The following is a 27,341-nucleotide window of genomic DNA, read 5'->3' on the forward strand; positions in this document are numbered from 1 at the left end:
GTGATCGTCGAGGGGACACTGAATAGTGCACGGTACATCCAAACCGTCATCGTACCCATCGTTCTACCATTCCTAGACCGGCAAGGGAACTTGCTGTTCCAACAGGACAATGCACGTCCGCATGTATCCCGTGCCACCCAACGTGCTCTAGAAGGTGTAAGTCAACTACCCTGGCCAGCAAGATCTCCAGATCTGTCCCCCATTGAGCATGTTTGGGACTGGATGAAGCGTCGTCTCACGCGGTCTGCACGTCCAGCACGAACGCTGGTCCAACTGAGGCGCCAGGTGGAAATGGCATGGCAAGCCGTTCCACAGGACTACATCCAGCATCTCTACGATCGTCTCCATGGGAGAATAGCAGCCTGCATTGCTGCGAAAGGTGGATATACACTGTACTAGTGCCGACATTGTGCATGCTCTGTTGCCTGTGTCTATGTGCCTGTGGTTCTGTCAGTGTGATCATGTGATGTATCTGACCCCAGGAATGTGTCAATAAAGTTTCCCCTTCCTGGGACAATGAATTCACGGTGTTCTTATTTCAATTTCCAGGAGTGTATTTTCAGTGCAGTACAGATGCCAACATAAATAGGGGTAAGAAATCAAACGAAATGCAACTGTTATGTAACGAACCAGTGCAGACTACAGATCCTTAACACTAAAATACTCAGAAATATCTCTGCAGTTTTGTCAGTGTGTAGTGTATAGTTGATGTAAACTGTTCATTATGGCAATTTAGTGACGCTGTCGTGAAAGGGTATAATTCCATCCTTTGAATGTGATTCAGGTGGTTTATCAAAAAGTAGAGTCGTATGTCACTGAAAGTGTATAGGTCGCCACACCCACAGTCAGATGACACACAAGCTTTCTAGGTGGAGAACCCCTCATGTTGTAAAATGCAGGGTCAGCACAAAGTCCTACCCTGATTATAAAAATGTATAACATAATACGTTACATTATAGCATAATTACATTTATGCCGTTACATAGTTGTTGTGACCAATAGATGGCGCTAGTGCTCCACAACACCGACGCGATCTGTTAGGTCACGTTAGCTACTGGCGAAATGGCGTCGAAGCTGGAGGAAGCGCAATGTGTGCTTTGGTTTCACGAAACGAAATCGCCCATTCTAACATTCTGCGTGGTGTCTGTTTGTTCTATATCGTGTCTCCCTACCACTTTCGCGCAACGACGCTCTTAGCGTGTTTTTTAGGGAATTGACTAGTTTGAACCTGGGACCTGTTGCTGGTAAGGAGACGCCAGACCACACATGACAGTTATTGTGCAGCATTAGATGTAGTAAACCATTGCACGAAATTTTGAAGAGTTTGCAGAGGTAAAAGTCCATAGCGTATATTTTCCGTATGGTCGATTTTAGCTTCCACTAGAAATTTCAAAAAATTATATTCAAACGAATAAAATTCATGAAGTAAGACACTTCGATATTGTTTTTAAATAAAGAAAATATTAAGCACAGATCAAGGATTAAAGTCGGAACCTTTTGCATAACAGCCATACACTTTAACCATTACGCTAACGCAGCTCATCATTCTGTATATCTCCCGGAGGGCTTTAAAATATCACGCAAAATACCGAGAAACACTGTTTGTACGATTATGAATTACTCACGTTTCGTCGAAGTACAATAGGAAATAAACAATTACCGCTGTTCTTTATTGCGAAAAAGCGGTTAGTGAGAATGATACAAACACCTTTCCTTGATATCGTCTGAATTAGAAGGCTTACTGCTTGTTTGGTTTAATTAATTAATAGAATATGAAGCAATTGGTATAAAGAATGCTTTTTCCAAACTTTCTATAAAAGAAAGTCTGCTATCAAGACATTGCTTTCGTTCAATTAGTTTATTTATGACTGAACGTTTCTAAAACTGAAGACACTCGTCCATGCTCTGCACTGCAGTCGAGCTCTGGCAACGTCGTTCTCTGTTCATTGGCTGACTGTGTTTCGTGACGTCAGATGCGCAGAACGAACCTAAACTCGGCCGCCGTCATAAATGACGCGCACTTAAGTATACAAGCTGCTGTGGGTACTGTGACAGAAAACACGTTACGAAACACCTGTCGGGAACTGGAATACCGCCTCGACGTTCTACCAGCTACCAAGGGAGCACATATTGAGGTTTATTGACGTAAGTGGTCTTAAAAAAACCTAGTAACACTAATCTATGTAACGGCATCAAATGTAACTTATTATGTTGTACTTATTATGTTATAAGTTTTCATAATCAGGGCAAGACTTTGTGCACACCCTGTCAATTAACTGTGACCAGATGGATAAAGCTGACATTTTGGCCACACTTTCAGTGGCTACCATCTGTGTGTGCTAATGGGGAAAATTGTGTACCATGTTGGCGAACTCTCACACACGTTTCGTCATGACTACTGTACTGGAAATAGCATCACGTCACATTTGGTTTCCTGTGTTGGAAACAGTAGGAAATTTAACTTACTTCCCTCTGGGGGAAGCAGGTTTCATCTGTCTGTCACTGCTTTCACTACAATGGATGATTACCAATCATCAGTAAATCCGATGCTGACTGCTGTGAGTAATGATTAGATATGTCAGTGAAAAATGGAAATAAGCGTATGGCATTGTGGGCTGGGAGTCCTCCATTCGGGGAAGTTCGGCCGCTGAGGGGGCAAGTACTCATTGTATTCGACGCCACATTGGGCGACTGGCGCGCCGGATGGGGATGAAATGATGATTAGGAAAACACAACACCCAGACCCTGAGCGGAGAAAATCTCCAGCCCAAGCCGGGAATGGAACCCAGGCCCCTTGGCATGGCATGCAACCGCGCTGACCACTCGGCTAACGGGGGCGGTCTAGATATGTCATTGATGACTTGGAGACTTCCATTATGTATTAAGTCCAAAAAGCTGATTCTGTTTTTGAGATGTTTATTTAATCACGACAGACCTGTTTCAGCACTATTGCCATCATCAGGTGATCTGAAAGTAATGGTTTTGTTATATACTATTTTCTAGGGCAGATAGTAGCCTACTTGTCGTATATGAGATTGACAACCATACATTTATGGAATTCTTAACTTACCTATAACATCGCTGGTTAGTCACTTAAGCGTTTTTCTGATGTCTTTTAAAGTTATTTTATGACATAGCTTTCATAGGCTATATTTGTTGGAAGTTATAGCCTGAATTTTATTTGTTGAGTGTGACAATTTTTTGTTTGATGTTTAACCAACGATGTTATAAGTTAACATCATAGCAGTTACTTATCGGTTTCCCTTAGTTATGGTGTTGTTTATTTTTATCTGTGAATGTGTGAGTGGCTTGGCTTAGCTTATGGCTTTGGTCGTTTATCCGTTTTCATGATCGATGATTTGAATAAATTTTTCTATATAGTGTTCATGTTTTAGATCTAATTGCTCGTTGAGTATTTGTTGTGGATAGTTGTGTGCGTTCATCGATCATGAAAACGGATGAACAACCAAAGACATAAGCTAAGCCAAACCAATCACAAATTCACAGATAAAAATAAGCAACACGGTAACTAAGGGAAAGCGATAAGTAACTGCTCTAATGTAAACTTATAACATCGTTGGTTAAACGTCAAACAAAAAATTGTCACACACAAGAAATAAAATTCAGGCTATAACTTCCAACAAATATAGCCTATGAAAGCTACGTCATAAAATAACTTTAAAAGACGTAAGAAAAACGCTTAAGTGACTAACCAGCGATGTTATAGGTAAGTTAAGAATTCAATAAATGTATGGTTGTCAATTTCATATATGACAAGTAGGCTACCGTCTGCCCTAGAAAACAGTATATAATAAAACCATTGCTTTCGCATAGCCTGATTATGGCAATAGTGGTGAAACAGGCCTGTCGTGATTAAATAAACATCTCAAAAACAGAAGCAGCTTTTTGGACTTAATTCATAATGTCTTTATACGACTTATATCGAGCTGCAGGCCCATTGGAAACAAAAATTTGAGACTTCCGGTGGAAGGTTCAGCCATCTAATTGGAAAGATTTTCCTTCACCATGATGAATGGCACCATTCCATCATAAAGTGGGAGTGTTGCGTTGTAAGTCCATCTGTGGAGTGAAGTGACTATGATGAGCGCATGTGGAATTTTAGCGTTATATTTGTGATGTTAAGGATGAAAGTGAAGGACTGAAGTGTATAAGTTACTCTTTTGGAACAACAGCTGGGGGGATGTTGACAGATGGGTCTATATCAACATTGCGACAGACGCTCACTCCACCAGGCACTGTGAAGAAATTTAGAATTTAGCACAAGACATTTGTGCAAAGCCCAGTGATCATGAACTGTACCATGCCACCTTCCCTCAACTTATTGCATAAATACTGGCACTGAGAATTTCTTCCACCACCGTAACCAACTGTTACATTCACTTCATGCACAATCATACAATCGTATATTAGTGATTTGGTTATGGAGTCATTCAGCAGTGACACTTGCTCATCAGCAAATTGGAAATATCCTTAATAGTGTGTAATTTTTTGCCATAGACCATAACAGACAGACCCCCCCCCCGTGGGACACTCCCATTATGAAGTTTTTAATTTTGCCACATATTTGTTGAGATCAAAGCTCTAATCTTTGGAACTGTATTCTCTAGGCATTTGGTACCACACTTTTACGTTAATATCAGAATTACATAAGTACGAGGGTCACTCCAAAAGAAATGCACACTATTTTTGTAAAAATACAGTTTTCATTCTGCATGTGTGAAAGTTTTACAGTGTGTAGATACATCCTTCCCGCTTGTTTTCAAACTTAGTTCAACCTGTTCCCGTGAGTGGCGCCGTCACAGCATGTCTTCAAGATGGCTGCTACACTTGACGTTCGTCAGAAGCAACGTGCTGTCATAGAACTCCTGTGCTGTGAAAACGAGACAGTGGGAAACATCCACAAGAGGTCGAAAAAGGTGTACGGAGATGCTGCTGTCGATCGCAGTACAGTTAGTCGGTGGGCGAGCAGGTTACGTGACGAAAGCGGGCACGGCAATATTGAGGATTGCCCTCGCAGCGGCAGGCCTCGTACTGCACACACTCCAGGCAATGTGCAGAGAGTTAACGAATTGGTGACTGCTGACAGACGCCTCACAGTGAACGAATTGTCACGCTACGTTGTGATAGGGGAAGGAAGTGTTTGCACAATACTGAAAGGGTTGGCGTTAAAAAAGGTTTGTGCCAGGTGGGTTCCCAGGATGTTGACAATGGCTCACAAAGAAACAAGAAAAACGGTATGCAGCGAACTTTTGGAACAGTACGAGAATGGTGGAGATGAATTTCTTGGAAGAATTGTGACAGGTGATGAAACGTGGCTCCATCATTTTTCACCAGAGACGAAGTGACAACCAGTGGAGTGGCATCATGCACATTCACCCAAAATCGCACCTTCTGCTGGAAAAGTTATGGCTACAGTGTTTTTCGATTCCGAAGGACTCTTGCTTGTGGACATCGTGCCAAGTGGAACCACCATAAATTCTGATGCATATGTGACGACACTGAAGAAACTTCGAGCTCGACTGAGTCACGTCCGACCACATCGGCAAAAACAGGATGTTTTGCTGTTGCACGACAATGTACGGCCACATGTCAGTCAAAAAGCCGTGGAAGCGATCACAAAACTCGGATGGACAACAATGAAACACCCGCCTTACAGTCCTGACCTGGCTCCATGTGACTATTATCTCTTTGGGAAACTGAAAGACTCTCTTCGTGGAACAAGGTTTGAAGAGGATGACTCCCTTGTGCACGCTGCCAAACAGTGGCTCCAACAGGTTGGTCCGGAATTTTACCGTGCGGGTACACAGGCGCTGGCTCCAAGATGGCGTAAGGCAGTTGAAAGGGATGGAAATTATGTGGAGAAATGAAAATATTGTTCCTAAAGGATGTATCTACACACTGTAAAACTTTCAAATATGTGGAATAAAAGATGGATTTTTTAAAAAATAGTGTGCATTTTTTTCGGAGTGACCGTCGTATTATTGCATCCTTTACATTTTCTAGGGGTACACGAAACAAATAGGCACACCAACAGTTTGGACAGATCTGGAAGGAAGCATGCTTGACATGTAACAGGAAATGTTGTACGCTAAACATGGCAGCTGACAGTACTTAGGCCACAAGCATATCTAGGAGGCTACAGGGGAACCAACTACGTCTGAAAAGGAGCGAACAATGTTTGGTCTGACCTCTTTCTGCGTCTCGTCCTCTGTCCAGCTGAAGGAGGAGTACTTGTTCTGAAACAACACAAAACAACACGCGATGCACACAGTAGGGCCGTGTAGGCAAGTACTATACACTATGGAGGAGAACAGGACACTGCTATCAACAACACTCAACTCTACAGGGTAACTGTACATGGAGAAATAAGGAGCTAGTTACAGGTGTTACGCACTGGAGAAACAATTTGCGGTATTAAAGGTTGAGCATTTGACTACCAAATGGCTTATGCATCGAAGGATCATCACGAAAAAGGGGATCATCTCAATGTATTTACAGAAATTTTACACTGAAGCACAAAAAAATTCTTTTATGTTATATGTCATTCTGGATGCCAATTAAAGTCTTATGGTTCTTCTAATATTTACAAGCGTATTTTTATGTGATCCTTGCGCCTCGTGGAGATGAAAATGAAGGACAAATATAGAATATATATAACAATTTATCAGGTTACCCTCCATTCAGAGGCTGTTGCACGCAACGACTGTTATATTGAGTTGTAAATAATAGATCTTATCTATCAGTCGTCCTTTTGAAATTTTATTGGCAGATCTAGATTTCAGCTATTCATTGAGTATTCAATGAACAGTGGATGAAGCCCGACCAACAGGCATTACATGCATTGATCAAAAATGATAGTGCATTGAGAATGGGTAGTTTCGAGCTCAAATCTAGATCTGCCAATAAAATTTCAAAACGACGACAGATAGCTGAAATCTATTATTTACAAATAAAAATATATTATATACTTTGTATTATATTGTATATTAACAAAACAAATTAAAGTTATTGACATGCCTTGGTTTCATTTACTACTAATCCCTATTGTCTTCAGAATATCAAAGGGTGTGTTCCAGTAAACACTGTCAAAATCGTCTTCTAAATCTATAACCGAAGGTTTGCCTTCCTTCAGCATATCTTCTAAGATAATTAGTACACTCAGTATTGCCTTGTGTATTCTTACATTTCTCCAGAAGCCCAACTGATCTACCCCAAATTTGGTTTCTACTAGTCTACTTATGCATCTGTAAATATTTCGTGCCAATATTTAGCAACCATGACGTACTACAATGTTTGGCGTCACACCTGTCAACACATACCTTCTTTGGAATTGGAATTATGACATCCTTCTATAGGTCAGAGAATATTTAATCGAGCTCATACATCGTACAAACCAGGTGGAATAGCTGAGATTGTTAATAACTGTTGCTCCTTTATAAAATGTTTAATCTCAGCAATGAGCATGATGCAGTTGAAGACATATTTCTGGAGCCACACTGGAGTCCAGAGCATTCCACCAGGTATGTGAGAGCTCTCTGTAGTGTGTATTGTAAAGTAGGAAGGCCCTTAATTTTTGAATTTTCTATTTTCTTTTTGCTAACCCTCAGTTTGGTTCCATTGCACACAAAAATGAGTAGTGTGTATTTTGGGCTCAACAGCAAAATGGGAAGGCATGACCCTTGCCAATGAGAAAAAAAGAAAAATTGTATAAAATTTAATTCATTTTATATCCCAAAAAATATCGTTTGGAAGTAGTTGGTTAACCAAAACATTATTGATTTCTACTTTAATATTGATGTTGCAGTATTAATTTCAATAACAAGGAACTATTTACAATATGTGGGAAGTAATATGACGAGAAAATCTCATTTTCCAAATAAAATTTTTAATTCTCCGACAAAATCTCGTTTCATGCTCTGTAAACTTACAGCGATACTCGGGGACAAAAAGAGGTACATACTGCGTCCGGTTTACCTGTTTTGTACGTTGTTTGTTATAGCCCTTTATGAACTCGATGCTTCTTTCAGCCACACCGTTTACAAATTTCAGTTTAATAACCAAGTGTACAACGTTGAAGGAATTTTAATACCACAGTGATAAGTCTGTGTTAAGGAACTTAATACTCAAATCAAACCTGGAAAAAAAAAGTCGTATTTTATTAGAACGACATTATTGATGATTTATGGGATTTGGTAGATTGATGTTTGAATTTTATCAATATTTTTGTGTTATTTTACTGTCTGACGATTTACTTCACTGACCATTTTCGTCTCTGATTCAAAAGACTAATTAGCATCAAAGATGTTAAGGCGACATAGCAGGAAACAGAGGTCGTAAAAGATTTTTTAATTTATGTAAAAGTGCATGAACGATGTCTCGATAGATAGTACGATATTTATTAAGGTTTGAAAATATACTGACCATTTTCGTCTCTGATTCAAAAGACTAATTAGCATCAAAGATGTTAAAGCGACATGTAAAAGTGCATGAACGATGTCTCGATAGACAGTACGATATTTATTAAGGTTTGAAAATATACTGAAATTAAGATCCCGTTGACTAATCAATAACTGACCATCTTCAGTAAAATGAAATGAAAATGTTGGCATAACATTGTTGGCCGGGAGAGCTCGTCTGGAGAGTTTAGACACCAGGTGCAAAATCTTTCTGTTTGACGCCCGTTCGCCGACTAGTGTGTCGATAAATATGAGATGAACTGGACAGGGCAACACAAACACTCAGTCCCCGTGTGAGGACGATCTCCGACCCGGCCGGGAATCGAACCCAGGACCCTGCGATCTAGAGGAAGTGGCGTTAACCACACCTAAAGGCGTGGACATCTCCAGTAGTAACGATCCTCAGAGCATTAACGTGTGCTACGTCCACAAATAACGCAAGAAATTCCATTTCTATTCACTTATGAATCTCTGACTACCTTGCAGAATATTTTTGTAGTTGCCTCCATTTTTCATACGATGCTTCTAACTTTTTATATTTGTTTCTCATCACCTGCACTGGAATTCGTAGTTTTCTCAGTACGTGATTACTTCTAACACAGTTTGTGTGGTACTTTTATGGACAATTAACTTAACCTCAAACTGTACATCTACATCTACATTTCTACTCCGGAAGCCACCCAACGGTGGGTGGCGGAGGGCACTTTACGTGCCACTGTCATTACCTCCCTTTTCTGTTCCAGTCGCGTATGGTTCGCGGGAAGAACGACTGCCGGAAAGCCTCCGTGCGCGCTCGAATCTCTCTGATTTTACGTTCGTGATCTCCGCGGGAGGTATAAGTAGGGGGAAGCAATATATTCGATACCTCATCCAGAAACGCACCCCCTCCAAACCTGGACAGCAAGCTACACCGCGATGCAGAGCGCCTCTCTTGCAGAGTCTGCCACTTGAGTTTATTAAACATCTCCGTAACGCTATCACGGTTACCAAATAACCCTGTGACGAAACGCGCCGGTCTTCTTTGGATCTTCTCTATCTCCTCCGTCAACCCGATCTGGTACGGATCCCACACTGATGAGCAATACTCAAGTATAGGTCGAACGAGTGTTTTGTAAGCCACCTCCTTTGTTGATGCACTACATTTTCTAAGGACTCTCCCAATGAATCTCAACCTGGTACCCGCCTTACCAACAATTAATTTTATATGATCATTCCACTTCAAATCGTACCGCACGCATACTCCCAGATATTTTAAGAAGTAACTACTACCAGTGTTTGTCCCACTATCATACAATCATACAATAAAGGATCCTTCTTTCTATGTATTCGGAATACATTACATTTGTCTATGTTAAGGGTCAGATGCCACTCCCTGCACCAAGTGCCCATCCGCTGCAGATCTTCCTGCACTTCGCTGCAATTTTCTAATGCTGCTACTTCTCTGTATTCTACAGCATCATCCGCGAAAAGCCACATGGAACTTCCGACACTATCTACTAGGTCATTTATATATATTGTGAAAAGCAGTGGTCCCATAACACTCCCCTGTGGCACGCCAGAGGTTACTTTAACGTCTGTAGACGTCTCTCCATTGATAGCAACATGCTGTGTTCTGTTTGCTAAAAACTCTTCAATCCAGCCACACAGCTGGTCTGATATTCCGTAGGCTCTTACTTTGTTTATCAGGCGACAGTGCGGAACAGTATCGAACGCCTTCCGGAAGTCAAGGAAAATGGCATCTACCTGGGAGCCTGTATCTAATATTTTCTGGGTCTCATGAACAAATAACGCGAGTTGGGTCTCACACGATCGCTGTTTCCGGAATCCATGTTGATTCCTACATAGTAGATTCTGGGTTTCCAAAAACGACATGAAACCCATTAAAGTATGTCTGACAGATCGCAGTTAACTCGTAGTCCTTTCATGTGAGTAATTCTGGAGCGAAAACATTATGTCTCATAAACAAACCGAAGACATTTATCATGCAGAAATAATACTTTGCTAATGGTGTGGCTTTTCTACCCGCCTGGGTAGCCGAGAGGCCTAACGCGCTGCTTCCTGGACTCGGGTAGGCGCGCCGGCCCCGGATCGAATCCGCCCGGCGGATTAGCGACGAGGGCCGGTGTGCCGGCCAGCCTGGATGCGGTTTTGAGGCGGTTTTCCACATCCCGCTAGGTGAATACTGGGCTGGTCCCCACGTTCCGCCTCAGTTACACGACTCGAAAGCATCTGAAGAAGTTCGCACTATTCCATGGATTACACTAGACGCAGACGGCTGGGGTACACTAATTCCTTCCCAGGGGGTACGGGGCAGTGGCAAGAAGGGCATCTGGCCTCCCCTTAAAACTGACCTTGCCGCATCCGTTGTAACCACGCCGACCCTGCGATCGCTGCGGGACTATGGCGTAAGCGAAAGAAAGAAAGAAAGAAATTTCGTGGTTTTTCTATTTTTTTGTATTTTCCGTTTTTGAAGGCTCAGAGGCACCCTTTCCCCTTTATCCTATTGAGCCCAATTGTCACCCAGCTCGTTTTTCGTGGAATGTAACCAAGTTAGGGGCAGTCCAGGAATAATTGCTATGAATTTGGGAAAGTGCCTTATAAGGGCTGCTCTGAGTGTTGAGGGCAGACTCACCTTGAAAGAGGGCCTAGTGAAGAGAGGCATGCCGCTGTCGTCCACCTTGCCAGACACCAGCCCCATGGTGAGAGGGGACCACGCCATCAGGCCCACCCCTGCAACCAGAGCACGGCACCGCGTCACCACAGCAGGTCGGTCGATTCACTACCGCACACCGTGAATATCAGCACTACCTGGCACTTCAAAGTGGCTGCAAAATTAGTGGAAAATTTGATGATGCTGTGCAGTGAAAAGAGACTGAAGGAGATACTGAATACGTCAAGGGAGGCTTGGTCTATGGGGAAAGTCTTTGGCTGGTAACCAAAATGTCCTTGGTCTTTCGCTCAAACCCAGCCAGTGCTTAAATTTTAAACAAAAACCATCAGCATTGATGACAGAAGATTTTAGGTGTAATGAGTCCCCCTCAATCTGCCAGCAGTCTTGTCGAACAGGGCAAACAAGTGGAGAGAGTTTCAGGGCAATATCTTGCCCCTTCAATGGGAAACTACCCGTAAAAGGTGCATGAAGCATATTTACACTTAGGATTTGTTGTGTATCCACACGACATGTATCCTGTAATGAAAAGTAACCTGATAATCACTCTATTGGAAAAAGATTCCAAACGAAGTCACCATTTGGATCTGCAGGAGAGTGCCAATTGGGAGGTAACCATGAGAAAAAGATTGTAAACTATAATCAACCCAAGGGTACACTTATATGATTATCAGTGTGGATTGTCTGAAGCTGAACATGGGAGTGAAGCTAGCAAATCTGGAGAGGGAAATCCAAAGGCTCAATCTGGATATAATGGGGTAAGTGAAATGAAATGTTAACTGAAGAAGTTCCAAATAATTACTGTCCATTTCCACTTTTGTCATTATCGTTCTGTTATTTATTTTTTTTACATATATTTTGCTTACATGCTTATTCTAACAAATTTCATAAGAATGTCTCATTGCCTTTGGTAACATACAAATTTATTGCTGATTGGTACTCATCATCTAATATATTGTCAGTGTTGATAAACAACTACACTCCTGGAAATAGAAAAAAGAACACATTGACACCGGTGTGTCAGACCCACCATACTTGCTCCGGACACTGCGAGAGGGCTGTACAAGCAAAGATCACACGCACGGCACAGCGGACACACCAGGAACCGCGGTGTTGGCCGTCGAATGGCACTAGCTGCGCAGCATTTGTGCACCGCCGCCGTCAGTGTCAGCCAGTTTGCCGTGGCATACGGAGCTCCATCGCAGTCTTTAACACTGGTAGCATGCCGCGACAGCGTGGACGTGAACCGTATGTGCAGTTGACGGACTTTGAGCGAGGGCGTATAGTGCGCATGCGGGAGGCCGGGTGGACGTACCGCCGAATTGCTCAACACGTGGGGCGTGAGGTCTCCACAGTACATCGATGTTGTCGCCAGTGGTCGGCGGAAGGTGCACGTGCCCGTCGACCTGGGACCGGACCGCAGCGACGCACGGATGCACGCCAAGACCGTAGGATCCTACGCAGTGCCGTAGGGGACCGCACCGCCACTTCCCAGCAAATTAGGGACACTGTTGCTCCTGGGGTACCGGCGAGGACCATTCGCAACCGTGTCCATGAAGCTGGGCTATGGTCCCGCACACCGTTAGGCCGTCTTCCGCTCACGCCCCAACATCGTGCAGCCCGCCTCCGGTGGTGTCGCGACAGGCGTGAATGGAGGGACGAATGGAGACGTGTCTCTTCAGCGATGACAGTCGCTTCTGCCTCGGTGCCAATGATGGTCGTATGCGTGTTTGGCGCCGTGCAGGTGAGCGCCACAATCAGGACTGCATACGACCGAGGCACACAGGGCCAACACCCGGCATCATGGTGTGGGGAGCGATCTCCTACACTGGCCGTACACCACTGGTGATCGTCGAGGGGACACTGAATAGTGCACGGTACATCCAAACCGTCATCGAACCCATCGTTCTACCATTCCTAGACCGGCAAGGGAACTTGCTGTTCCAACAGGACAATGCACGTCCGCATGTATCCCGTGCCACCCAACGTGCTCCAGAAGGTGTAAGTCAACTACCCTGGCCAGCAAGATCTCCGGATCTGTCCCCCATTGAGCATGTTTGGGACTGGATGAAGCGTCGTCTCACGCGGTCTGCACGTCCGGCACGAACGCTGGTCCAACTGAGGCGCCAGGTGGAAATGGCATGGCAAGCCGTTCCACAGGACTACATCCAGCATCTCTACGATCGTCTCCATGGGAGAATAGCAGCCTGCATTGCTGCGAAAGGTGGATATACACTGTACTAGTGCCGACATTGTGCATGCTCTGTTGCCTGTGTCTATGTGCCTGTGGTTCTGTCAGTGTGATCATGTGATGTATCTGACCCCAGGAATGTGTCAATAAAGTTTCCCCTTCCTGGGACAATGAATTCACGGTGTTCTTATTTCAATTTCCAGGAGTGTAATTGAAGAAAAATTACCACCAGCTAAGTTAGTATAGGGTGGCTGCGATGTATCCAGTGTACAAGTGCATGGCTAGTGATACACGGATGAAGTGTATTAACGAACATGAGTGATCCAGGCTAGTGTCAATGAATTAATTTCATACGTAAGAACTATTTGTATTTCGAGAACCTCAAACAATTAATGTAATATCACTTTAAGTGATCAGGACCACATCACAGTGTGCTATTGAGAAGTACTTTGTCAGCTGCACGTCTTTCAAAATTTTCTCGCTGCTCTGGCATGCCTCTGACGGTAGCTAACCAGTGGTGTACTGTAATTATAATTCTGAGCAAAACATTTAGCAAATATTTCACTTTTGTGTACACTTTTGTTGTTTTACAACTGGGTATCAAATGTGCACATTTACACATGCAAACATTTTGACCAGTTAGTGCTTGGTGTGGTCCCTGCCGTCATCAGCCGTGAATCTGGTATGCAGCTTAATTTCACCAATATATGTGTAACAGTATTAAATGCATACTGGCCTTGTGCTGCACCCCGTCTAAAGTGAGGCAAGTCAGTGTGTGCATGTCAATTATAGCGACGAGTATACTACGACAACAACAATTGTCGCATCTTATGATCGAACCCTTGTACAGAAGAGGGAAAAATTACTCATTCTCAAAGTGAAGTTAGCAGAAATAGTTATATTCTTTTGATTTCCATACCCTAGGATTCATATACACAATACATTTCTCCCTGAGGGAGAAGTACAAAATTTTCAGAAGGTTGAGATGTACTGTCCCTTTAAAGACTAGCAGAATCACAGTACTTACTTTCTTCAATGAGAAAGCTACAACACTGTATACAAAAGGCTATGCACATTAGCAGTCTCATCTGTTTACAGTACGGGTCACTCAGCACTTTGGAATCACCAGAAGAAATTCCTGTTGCCAGTGAAGCTATGGACATGTGCAAGCTGATCTCTTTGGAGCAAGATTATTAATGAAACTTCCTGGCAGATTAAAACTGTGTGCCGGACCGAGACTCGAACACAGGACCTTTGTCTTTTGCGGGCAAGCGCTCTACCAACTGAGCTACCCAAGCACGACTCACGCCCCGTCCTCACAGCTTTACTTCTGCCAGTATCTCGTCTCCTACCTTCCAAACTTTAGAGAAGGTCTCCTGCGAACCTTGCAGGACTAGCACTCCTGAAAGAAAGGATATTGCGGAGACTTGGCTTAGCCACAGCCGAGGGGATGTTTCCAGAATGAGATTTTCACTCTGCAGCGGAGTGTGCGCTGATATGAAACTTCCTGGCAGATTAAAACTGTGTGCTGCAGCGAGACTCGAACTCGGGACCTTTGCCTTTCGCGGGCAAGTGCTCTACCAGCTGAGCTGGAAGGTAGGACACGAGGTACTGGCGGAAGTAAAGCTGTGAGGACGGGGCGTGAGTCGTGCTTGGGTAGCTCAGTTGGCAGAGCGCTTGCCCACAAAACGCAAGGGTCCCGAGTTCGAGACTCGGTCCGGCACACAGTTTTAATCTGCCAGGAAGTTTCATATCAGCGCACACTCCGCTGCAGAGTGCAAATCTCATTCTGGAAACATCCCCCCGGCTGTGGCTAAGCCACGTCTCCGCAATATCCTTTCTTTCAGGAGTGCTAGTTCTGCAAGGGTCGCAGGAGAGCTTCTGTAATGTTTGGAAGGTAGGAGACGAGGTACTGGCAGAAGTAAAGCTGTGCGGACGGGGCGTGAGTCGTGCTTGGGTGGCTCAGTTGGTAGAGCACTTGCCCGCGAAAATCAGAGGTCCCGAGTTCGAGTCTCGGTCCGGCACACAGTTTTAATCTGCCAGGGAGTTTCATATCAGCGCACACTCCGCTGCAGAGTGAAAATCTCATTCTGGCAAGATTATTAATAGCTTTGGAATTGGCAGAAGAAACTGTAATGAGGAGCCGAGACTAGTTGTGGCCATCAATTGGTCAACACTCGAATAGCTTTTGGCCAGTCATGACTCATTGTGTTGTGAATTGGCCGGAGCCAATTCACGGAGTTTGGAGGAAGCCGAAAGGCACGCGTTTAAACACGCAAACTGGCGTGAGGTCTGGAACAGGACAATGTAATTAATATAGCCAATAAGGTACGTTGCTGCTGGAACACTTAACTTTAATCCATAATTGGTGTACATCGCTCTTGACGGTACATGTTTTACAATCTCCATATAAACTGGTAATGGCGCCTTGCTAGGTCGTAGCAAATGACGTAGCTGAAGGCTATGCTAACTATCGTCTCGGCAAATGAGAGCGTATTTGTCAGTGAACCTTTCCTAGCAAAGTCGGCTGTACCACTGGGGCGAGTGCTAGGACGTCTCTCTAGACCTGCCGTGTGGCGGCGCTCGGTCTGCAATCACTGACAGTGGCGACACGCGGGTCCGACGTATACTAACGGACCGCGGCCGATTTAAAGGCTACCACCTAGCAAGTGTGGTGTCTGGCGGCGACACCACACATTGAAACTGGGAGAGTGTCTTGGCTGAACGCATTCGCGTGGTGGTGACTGGATTTCATCACTACTCTAACGACCGTTATGTGAGTCAAGCGAGCGTTTGGTATGTGTTATTAGCTGAAGTAGCACCAGCCATATCTGGCCAGTTTTCCCAAGCCATGCAAAATGTAATGTCCATCTCTCTCTGGAATTAGCACACTGGACTCGCATTTGCGAGGACGGGAGTCCGAACCTGTGTTCGGCCATCCTGGTTCAGGTTTCCCATGAGTTCCCTAAGTGGCTTCAGGCTGATGGCAGGATGGTTCCTTTGAAAGGGCACAGCTGACTTCCCTTATGCGATGGGACTGCTGACATCGCCATTTGGTCCCCTCCCCCAAATGAACCGACCAACCACCTGTCTGGCACACCGCAGCCCAGCGCACTCACCTATCTTGTTGTAGAGCTCGGGCATGTAGAGCTCGGTCTTGTCGCGGCAGAACATGTGGTACTCGGCCTGCTCGCAGATGGGCGTGACGCAGTTGAACTGCCGGCAGTTGGTGTAGGCCTCCATAACCTCTACGGGCGTCCAGCGCGCCGTGCCCCAGTACATGGCCCAGCCCTGGCTGATCACGTGGTTCATGGCGCGCACCACCTCTGGAACACGCAAGCAGACACAGCTGTTTGGGACCCTCTCCAGTTTACCTGAGCCGGTGAAACATTGCACTTGCGAGTTCGCCTCATGTCTACATCTACATCTACATCTACATTCATACTCCGCAAGCCACCCAACGGTGTGTGGCGGAGGGCACTTTACGTGCCACTGTCATTACCTCCCTTTCCTGTTCCAGTCGCGTATGGTTCGCGGGAAGAACGACAGCCGGAAAGCCTCCGTGCGCGCTCGAATCTCTCTAATTTTACATTCGTGATCTCCTCGGGGGGTATAAGTAGGGGGAAGCAATATATTCGATACCTCATCCAGAAACGCACCCTCTCGAAACCTGGCGAGCAAGCTACACCGCGATGCAGAGCGCCTCTCTTGCAGAGTCTGCCACTTGAGTTTGTTAAACATCTCCGTAACGCTATCACGGTTACCAAATAACCCTGTAACGAAACGCGCCGCTCTTCTTTGGATCTTCTCTATCTCCTCCGTCAACCCGATCTGGTACGGATCCCACACTGATGAGCAATACTCAAGTATAGGTCGAACGAGTGTTTTGTAAGCCACCTCCTTTGTTGATGCACTACATTTTCTAAGGACTCTCCCAATGAATCTCAACCTGGTACCCGCCTTACCAACAATTAATTTTATATGATCATTCCACTTCAAATCGTTCCGCACGCATACTCCCAGATATTTTACAGAAGTAACTGCTACCAGTGTTTGTCCCGCTATCATATAATCATACAATAAAGGATCCTTCTTTCTATGTATTCGCAATACGTTACATTTGTCTATGTTAAGGGTCAGTTGCCACTCCCTGCACCAAGTGCCTATCCGCTGCAGATCTTCCTGCATTTCGCTACAATTTTCTAATGCTGCAACTTCTCTGTATACTACAGCATCATCCGCGAAAAGCCGCATGGAACTTCCGACACTATCTACTAGGTCATTTATATATGTATTGTGAAAAGCAATGGTCCCATAACACTCCCCTGTGGCACGGCAGAGGTTACTTTAACGTCTGTAGACGTCTCTCCGTTGATAACAACATGCTGTGTTCTGTTTGCTAAAAACTCTTCAATCCAGCCACACAGCTGGTCTGATATTCCGTAGGCTCCTACTTTGTTTATCAGGCGACAGTGCGGAACTGTATCGAACGCCTTCCGGAAGTCAAGGAAAATGGCATCTACCTGGGAGCCTGTATCTAATATTTTCTGGGTCTCATGAACAAATAACGCGAGTTGGCTCTCACGCGATCGCTGTTTCCGGAATCCATGTTGATTCCTACATAGTAGATTCTGGGTTTCCAAAAACGACATGATACGCGAGCAAAAAACATGTTCTAAAATTCTACAACAGATCGACATCGAGTTAGGTTGGCTACACTGCACTAGCGATGTCGCAACAAAAGCCTCAGCACACATAGCAGGTGATACAGATTTCCGTTCCAACTCGTAAACGTAAGCTACTCAGTATAAAAATTCGTTTCTGAGTTGCTACCACAATAAAAAAACAACCGCATAATACTGTAGATATAAGTATAACAAAGCACGCACTTTCGATAAGAGAGCAAAGAAATACAGGAAAACAGTATGGTAATGGGTGACTGGAATTCGACAGTAGGAAAAGGGAGAGAAGGAAACATAGTGGGTGAATATGGATTGAAGCTAAGAAATGAAAGAGGAAGCCGCCTGGTAGAGTTTTGCACGGAGCATAACTTAATCATAGCTAACACTTGGTTCAAGAACACATGGAAGAATCCTGGAGATACTACCAGGTATCAGATAGATTATATAATGGTAGGACAGAGATTTAGGAACCAGGTTTTAAATTGTAAGACATTTCCAGGGGCAGATGTGGACTCTGACTACAATCTACTGGTTATGAACTGCAGATTAAAACTGAAGAAACTGCAAAAAGGTGGGAATTTAAGGAGATGGGACCCGGATAAACTGACTAAACCAGAGGTTGTACAGAGTTTCAGGGAGGGCATAAGGGAACAATTGACAGGAATGGGGGAAAGAAATACAGTAGAAGAGGAATGGGTAGCTTTGAGGGATGAAGTAGTGAAGGCAGCAGATGATCAAATAGGTAAAAAGACGAGGGCTCGTAGAAATCCTTGGGTAACAGAAGAAATATTTAATTTAATTGATGACAGGAGAAAATATAAAAATGCAGTAAATGATGCAGGCAAAAAGGAATACAAACGTCTCAAAAATGAGACCGACAGGAAGTGCAAAATGGCTAAGCAGGGATGGCTAGAGGACAAATGTAAGGATGTAGAGGCTTATCTCACTAGGGGTAAGATATATACTGCCTACAGGGAAATTAAAGAGACCTTTGGAGAAAAGAGAACCACTTGTATGAATATCAAGAGGTCAGATGGAAACCCAGTTCTAAAGCAAAGAAGGGAAAGCAGAAAGGTGGAAGGAGTATATAGAGGATCTGTACAAGGGCGATGTACTTGAGGACGATATTATGGAAATGAAAGACGATGTAGATGAAGTGGCAGAAACGATACTGCGTGAAGAGTTTGACAGAGCACCGAACGACCTGAGTCGAAACAAGGCCCTGGGAGTAGACAACATTCCATTAGAACTACTGACAGCCTTGGGAGAGCCAGTACTGACAAAACTCTACCATCTGGTGAGCAAGATGTATGAGACAGGCGAAATACCCTCAGACTTCAAGAAGAATATAATAATTCCAATCCCAAAGAAAGCAGGTGTTGACAGATGCGAAAATTAAAGGAACTATCAGCTTAATAAGTCACGGCTGCAAAATACTAACACGAATTCTTTACAGACGAATGGAAAAACTGGTAGACGCCGACCTCGGGGCAGATCAGTTTGGATACCGTAGAAATATTGGAACACGTCAGGCAATACTGGCCTTACAACTTATCTTAGAAGAAAGATAAAGGAAAGGGAAACCTACGTTTCTAGCATTTGTAGACTTAGAGAAAGCTTTTGACAATGTTGACTGGAACACACTCTTTCAAATTCTAAAGGTGGCAGAGGTAAAATACAGGGACCGAAAGGCTATCTACAATTTGTACAGAAACCAGATGGCAGTTATAAGAGTCGAGGGGCATCAAAGGGGAATGTAATTCTATCAGAGGCAGCAAAGGACTTGGAAGAGCAGTTGAACGGAATGAACAGTGTCTTGAAATGAGGATATAAGATGAACATCAACAAAAGCAAAACGAGGATAATGGAATGTAGTCGAAGTAAGTAGGTTGAAGCTGAGGGAATTAGATTAGAAAATGAGACACTTAACAAAGTAAAGTAGTTTTTATATTTGGGGAGCAAAATAACTGATGACGGTCGAAGTAGAGAAGATATAAAATGTAGACTGGCAATGGCAAGGAAAGCGTTTCTGAAGAAGAGAAATTTGTTAACATTGAGTATAGATTTAAGTGTCAGGAAGTCGTTTCTGAAAGTATTTGTATGGAGTGTAGCCATGTGTGGAAGTGAAGCATGGACGATAAATAGTTTGGACAAGAAGAGAATAGAAGCTATCGAAATGTGGTGCTACAGAAGAATGCTGAAGATTAGATGGGTAGATCACATAAGTAATGATGAAGTATTGAATAGAATTGGGGAGGAGTTTGGGGCACAACTTGACAAAAAGAAGGGACTGCCTAGTAGGACATCTTCTGGGGCATCAAGGGATCACAAATTTTGTATTGGAGGGCAGCGTGGAGGGTAAAGACCGTAGAGGGAGACCAAGAGATAAATACACTAAACAGATTCAGAAGGATGTAGGCTGCAGTAGGTACTGGGAGATGAAGAAGCTTGCACAGGATAGGGTAGCATGGAGAGCTGCATCCAACCAGTCTCTGGACTGAAGACCACAACAACAACAACAACAACATGGTACACAGCTTACAAAATAAATAATAACCGATGTAGTACTTCCCGCTGTAGGTTTTATTATGACAGTGATGGAATGAACAACCGATATCCGTAGCTTTTGACTCACCATTTACGGCGACAATGGCACAATTCCATGCAGATCCCCATCGTCACTGTTGTCGGAATCAGCGCCGAAACCATGTCCATCATCATCATCACCAAGACAAATCATTTGCTGTTGATGGCCACCAACGACACCTGCCACTGTCTGTGCTGCTCGAATAAGTTTTTCAACGTGCTAGAGCTTTTTCCTCCACGGCGCCGCATCCACAGTCGCAAGAGCTTTCCGTCTCTGTTACTATTGTCCCTTATGTATGTCTTCACATCATTCCATACCAACTGGGTGTTTTGAAGGGACAGTGATATTGTGGCAGCCTTATTACAGTACGATGCTGCTCGACGGCGATTTCGTCTACTACATAAGTAGCCATCGCAGGTTTATTTTCTTTAACAAGCGAATATAACAAAAGCTTCGTCATGCTCATATCCGCAGAAATATTTCGTGCCTGTAACGACTGCACCATTGCTTCTTTGCGGTGGTCTGTTGTTGGGACTTGGTTCAGTACCACTAAATGGTGTGGAGCATCGTCCATTACAATTGTTGTAGGGACAGAAAGCTGTTTTAGAACGTTCCTCAGCCACTCAACAAATCGTGTGTGCTCCATGTCTTCATGGTAATCACCTGTCTTTTCCGACAGAAAAACCGCAAGTGCATCGGAAGCAAAACCAATGGAAGAACCTGCACGGACACTACATTGTCTTGCTTCTCTTCCTGCCGCCTGATGATCACTACTGTTTGGAGTGCCAAATGGTTCAAATACAGGGTGTTTCAAAAATGACCGGTATATTTGAAACGGCAATAAAAACTAAACGAGCAGCGATAGAAATACACCGTTTGTTGCAATATGCTTGGGACAACAGTACATTTTCAGGCAGACAAACTTTCGAAATTACAGTAGTTACAATTTTCAACAACAGATGGCGCTGCGGTCTGGGAAACTCTATAGTACGATATTTTCCACATATCCACCATGCGTAGCAATAATATGGCGTAGTCTCTGAATGAAATTACCCGAAACCTTTGACAACGTGTCTGGCGGAATGGCTTCACATGCAGATGAGATGTACTGCTTCAGCTGTTCAATTGTTTCTGGATTCTGGCGGTACACCTGGTCTTTCAAGTGTCCCCACAGAAAGAAGTCACAGGGGTTCATGTCTGGCGAATAGGGAGGCCAATCCACGCCGCCTCCTGTATGTTTCGGATAGCCCAAAGCAATCACACGGTCATCGAAATACTCATTCAGGAAATTAAAGACGTCGGCCGTGCGATGTGGCCGGGCACCATCTTGCATAAACCACGAGGTGTTCGCAGTGTCGTCTAAGGCAGTTTGTACCGCCACAAATTCACGAAGAATGTCCAGATAGTGTGATGCAGTAATCGTTTCGGATCTGAAAAATGGGCCAATGATTCCTTTGGAAGAAATGGCGGCCCAGACCAGTACTTTTTGAGGAAGCAGGGACGATGGGACTGCAACATGGGGCTTTTCGGTTCCCCATATGCGCCAGTTCTGTTTATTGACGAAGCCGTCCAGGTAAAAATAAGCTTCGTCAGTAAACCAAATGCTGCCCACATGCATATCGCCGTCATCAATCCTGTGCACTATATCGTTAGCGAATGTCTCTCGTGCAGCAATGGTAGCGGCGCTGAGGGGTTGCCGCGTTTGAATTTTGTAGGGATAGAGGTGTAAACTCTGGCGCATGAGACGATACGTGGACGTTGGCGTCATTTGGACCGCAGCTGCAACACGGCGAACGGAAACCCGAGGCCGCTGTCGGATCACCTGCTGCACTAGCTGCGCGTTGCCCTCTGTGGTTGCCGTACGCGGTCGCCCTACCTTTCCGGCACGTTCATCCGTCACGTTCCCAGTCTGTTGAAATTTTTCAAACAAGATCCTTTATTGTATCGCTTTTCGGTCCTTTGGTTACATTAAACCTCCATTGAAACTTCGTCTTGTTGCAACAACACTGTGTTCTAGGCGGTGGAATTCCAACAACAGAAAAATCCTCTGTTCTAAGGAATAAACCATGTTGTCTACAGCACACTTGCACGTTGTGAACAGCACACGCTTACAACAGAAAGACGACGTACAGAATGGCGCACCCACAGACTGCGTTGTCTTCTATATCTTTCACATCACTTGCAGCGCCATCTGTTGTTGAAAATTGTAACTACTGTAATTTCGAAAGTTTGTCCGCCTGAAAATGTACTGTTGTCCCAAGCATATTGCAACAAACAGTGTATTTCTATCGCTGCTCGTTTAGTTTTTATTGCCGTTTCAAATATACCGGTCATTTTTTATACACCCTGTAGCTCTGAGCACCATGGGACTTAACATCTGAGGGCATCAGTCCCCTAGAACTTAGAGCTAGGCCTACTTAAACCTAACTAAATAAGCACATAACACACATCCACGCCCGAGGCAGGATTCGAACCTGCGACCGTAGCGGTCGCGCGGTTCCAGACTGTAGCGCCTAGAACCACTCGGCCAACACGGCCGGCTTGGAGTGTCATCCGTCCAGCATTTACTGATAGTTTCTCCGGCATTAACCCACGTTTCGTCTAGTCATATTACGGAATGAATGCCCTTGCTCTGAATTCTGTTCAACAATAATATTCGAGCCGTTACAATATCCACCTTTTCTAACAGGCCTTCCCGTCCGCCTATCGCTTTATACCGAAAAACCCATATTTTTCGGCACGATCTTCAGTGAAGTTTTCCCACCCTTGAAAAGTTCTCTTTCTGTTAACGACACTAGGATACTCTTTGCTGCTGTGGTAAACACAAACACGCCTGCGAAATGCACCAGTCTGCAAAGAATCTCAGTCTGTGACGGGTGTGGCTGCTCTTTTTTTCTTTCTAAGAGCCCCTAAAAATATACGCTACTGGCAATTAAAATTGCTGCACCAAGAAGAAATGCAGATGATAAACAGGTATACATAGGACAAATATATTACACTAGAATTGACATGTGATTACCTGTTCACGCAATTTGGGTGCATAGATCCTGAGAAAACAGTACCCAGAACAACCACCTCTGGCCATAATAACGGCCTCGATACGCCTGGGCATTGAGTCAAACAGAGCTCGGATGGCGTGTACAGGTACAGCTGCCCATGCAGCTTCAACACGACACCACACTTCGTCAAGATAAGTGACTGGTGTATTGTGACGAGCCAGTTGCTCGGCCACCATTGACCAAACGTCTTCAGTTGGTGAGAGATCTGGAGAATGTGCCGGCCAGGGCAGCAGTCGAACATTTTATGTGTCCAGAACGGCCCGTACAGGACCTGCAACATGCGGTTGTGCATTATCCTGCTGAAATGTAGGGTTTCGCAGGGATCGAATGAAGGATAGAGCCACGGGTCGTAACACATCTGAAATGTAACGTCCACTCTTCAAAGTGCCGTCAATACGATGAAGAGGTGACCGAGACGTGTAACCAATGGCACCCCATGACATCGCGACGGGTGATACGCCAGTATGGCGATGACGAATACACGCTTCCAATGTGCGTTCACCGCGATGCCGCCAAACACGGATGCCGTCGTCGAACTGTTCGTGCAGATGGTTGTTGTCTTGCAAACGTCCCCATCTGTTGACTCAGGGATCGAGACGTGGCTGAACGATCCGTTGCAGCCATGCGGATAAGATGGCTGTAATCTCGACTGCTAGTGGTACGAGGCCGTTGGGATCCAGCACGGCGTCCGTATTACCCTCCTGAACCCACCGATTCCATATTCTGCTAACAGTCATTGTATCTCGACCAACGCGAGCAGCAATGTCGCGATACGATAAACCCCAATCGCAATAGGCTACAATCTGACCTTTATCAAAGCCGGAAACGTGATGGTACGCATTTCTCCTCCTTACACGAGGCATCACAACAACGTTTCACCAGGCAACGCCGGTCAACTGCTGTTTGTGTATGAGAAACCGGTTGGAAACTTCCCTCGTCTCAGCACGTTGTAGGTGTCGTCACTAGCGCCAAACCTTGTGTGAATACTCTGAAAAGCTAATCATTTGATAACACAGCATCTTGATGCTGTCGGTTAAATTTCGCGTCTGTAGCCCGTCATCTTCGTGGTGTAGCAATTTTAATGGCCGGTAGTGTATTATCCGATCCAGAACCATTACGGCACACATCTATATCTCTCAACTTTTGCATTAATGCTCCCTTACTACTATTCTTGCTCTAAGTCTTAGACCTTTTGATGTGCGGTTCACTACTTTATCGGAAGGAACTGAGGGCTCTACATGAATACTTACGCATTCTTTCTCCTGCTCGTAAAACGCACAAGTTCCCCGTAATAAGTCCAGTGCATGGCTCTTTAATGGCACACCTCGCCGCAAGGGATTGTCACTAAGCGAACGAACTCTTTTTCCGTGGCATTTTCTGAAGCACAGAACAACACAAACACACGGAAGAAACCAACTACAACGCAAGTTATTTGTGTACATACAAAACGAAACCGGCAACACGCGAGCTTTGACGTCACGACCGGAAGAGATTACTGAACTGGGATTGGTTCGCGTTGCACGCATGGCGTCTTGCGCTTCTCAGTCTTCATTTGTTAAACTGTTATGCTGCCAACCTGAAAGCGTACGTCAAACGCAAAGTTTCAACGGCCTCGGTATAGATTTCTGTGGGGGTCTGGAGGTACAAACGAACGCGGCACGTAGAGGACAATGAGACAAGTACACTACTGGCCATTAAAATTGCTACACCACGAAGATGACGTGCTACAGACGCGAAATTTAACCGAGAGGAAGAAGATGCTGTGATATGGAAATGATTAGCTTTTCAGAGCATTCACACAACGTTGGCGCCGGTGGCGACACCTACAACGTGCTGACAAGAGGAGAGTTTCCAACCAATTTCTCACACACAAACAGCAGTTGACCGGCGTTGCCTGGTGAAACGTTGTTATGATGCCTCGTGTGAGGAGAACAAATACGTACTATCATGTTTCCGACTTTGATAAAGGTCGGATTGTAGCCTAACGCGATTGCGGTTTATCGTATCGCGACATTGCTGCTCGCGTTGGTCGAGATCCAATGACTGTTAGCAGAATATGGAATCGGTGGGTGCAGGAGGATAATACGGAACGCCGTGCTGGATCCCAACGGCCTCGTATCACTAGCAGTCGAGATGACAGGCATCTTATCCGCACGGCTGTAACGGATCGTGCTGCCACGTCTCGATCCCAGAGTCAACAGATGGGGACGTTTGTAAGACGACAACCATCTGCACGAACACTTCGGCGACGTTTGCAGCAGCACGGACTATCGGCTCGGAAACCACGGCTGCGGTTACCCTTGACGCTGCATCACAGACAGGAGCGCCTGCGATGGTGTACTTGACGACGAACCTCGGTGCACGAATGGCAAAACGTCACTCTTTCGGATGAATCCGGGTTCTGTTTACTGCATCACGATGGTCGCATCCGTGTTTGGCAACATACCTGTGAACGCACATTGGAAGCGTGTATTCGTCATCGCCGTAGTGGCGTATCACCAGGCGTGATGGTATTGGGTGCCATTGGTTACACGTCTCGGTCACCTCTTGTTCACATTGACGGCACTTTGAACAGTGGACATTACATTTCAAATGTGTTACGACCCGCGGCTCTACCCTTTAATCGATCCCTGTGAAACCCTACATTTCAGCAGGATAATGCACGACCGCATGTTGCAGGTCCTGTACGGGCCTTTCTGGATACAGAAAATGTTCGAGTGCTGCCCTGGCCAGCACATTCTCCCGACCTCTCACCAACTGAAGACGTTTGGTGAATGGTGGCCGAGCAACTGGCTCGTCACAATACGCCAGTCACTACTCCTGATGAACTTTGGTATCGTGTTGAAGCTGCATGGGCAGCTGTACCTGTACACGCCATCCGAGCTGTGTTTCACTCAATGCCGAGGCGTGTCAAGGCCGTTATTACTGCTAGAGGTGGTTGTTCTGGGTACTGATTTTTCAGGATCTATGCACCCAAATTGCGTGAAAATGTAATCACATGTCAGTTCCAGTATAATATATTTTTCCAATGAATACCCGTTTATCATCTGCATTTCTTCTTGGTGTAGCAATTTTAATGGCCAGTAATGTAAATGATCTGAATAATCGCCGGCCGAAGTGGTCGTGCGGTTCTAGGCGCAACAGTCTGGAGCCGAGCGACCGCTACGGTCGCAGGTTCGAATCCTGCCTCGGGCATGGATGTGTGTGGTGTCCTTAGGTTAGTTAGGTTTAATTAGTTCTAAGTTCTAGGCGACTGATGACCTCAGAAGTTAAGTCGCATAGTGCTCAGAGCCATTTTTGATCTGAATAATCATAGGTCCAGAACCCAATGGTTTGCCCCATAAGGTAAAAAGCGGGACAGATGACGCGGGAAGACAGACGCCGCACTTCCAAAAAATCAGTCAGCAGACACTGTTGTTCGCGAGACGCTCATTGTTGTTGTAACCGCTGGTGAGGGTTACTCCCAAGTTTTTGTACTTCAGGAGCGTAAAATATAGGAGAAATTTAAGAAAATAGCATTTCGAGACCAAGTAAGTCAAGGAAATTTTAGACGATTGCTTTTTAATAGTATGTACTAGTAGATACGCGCCTAGTAGCTTATTTTATTTATTTAATCGTGTCCGAGCCGTAGACAACCCAATTATTACATGTACACACAAATACAAATACAATACACA

The 27,341-nt window shown here is 44.9% G+C and overlaps 1 protein-coding gene across 1 annotated transcript in view; it reads right to left on the reverse strand.

Moving 5' to 3' along the window:
- The window catches only part of LOC126212760 (voltage-gated potassium channel subunit beta-2), a 117,355-nt gene that overhangs the window by 32,110 nt on the left and 57,904 nt on the right, over nt 1–27,341 (reverse strand). Inside the window, exons 5-7 of the mRNA XM_049940167.1 lie at nt 16,456–16,662; nt 11,110–11,207; nt 6,210–6,257 (exon numbers count right to left, since the gene is read on the reverse strand). Of these exons, the coding sequence (XP_049796124.1) occupies nt 6,210–6,257; nt 11,110–11,207; nt 16,456–16,662 (353 nt within the window). The remainder of the gene's footprint in view (nt 1–6,209; nt 6,258–11,109; nt 11,208–16,455; nt 16,663–27,341) is intronic.

The sequence above is a fragment of the Schistocerca nitens genome, chromosome 11 (genome assembly GCF_023898315.1).
Source record: "Schistocerca nitens isolate TAMUIC-IGC-003100 chromosome 11, iqSchNite1.1, whole genome shotgun sequence".
Taxonomy (NCBI): domain Eukaryota; kingdom Metazoa; phylum Arthropoda; class Insecta; order Orthoptera; family Acrididae; genus Schistocerca; species Schistocerca nitens.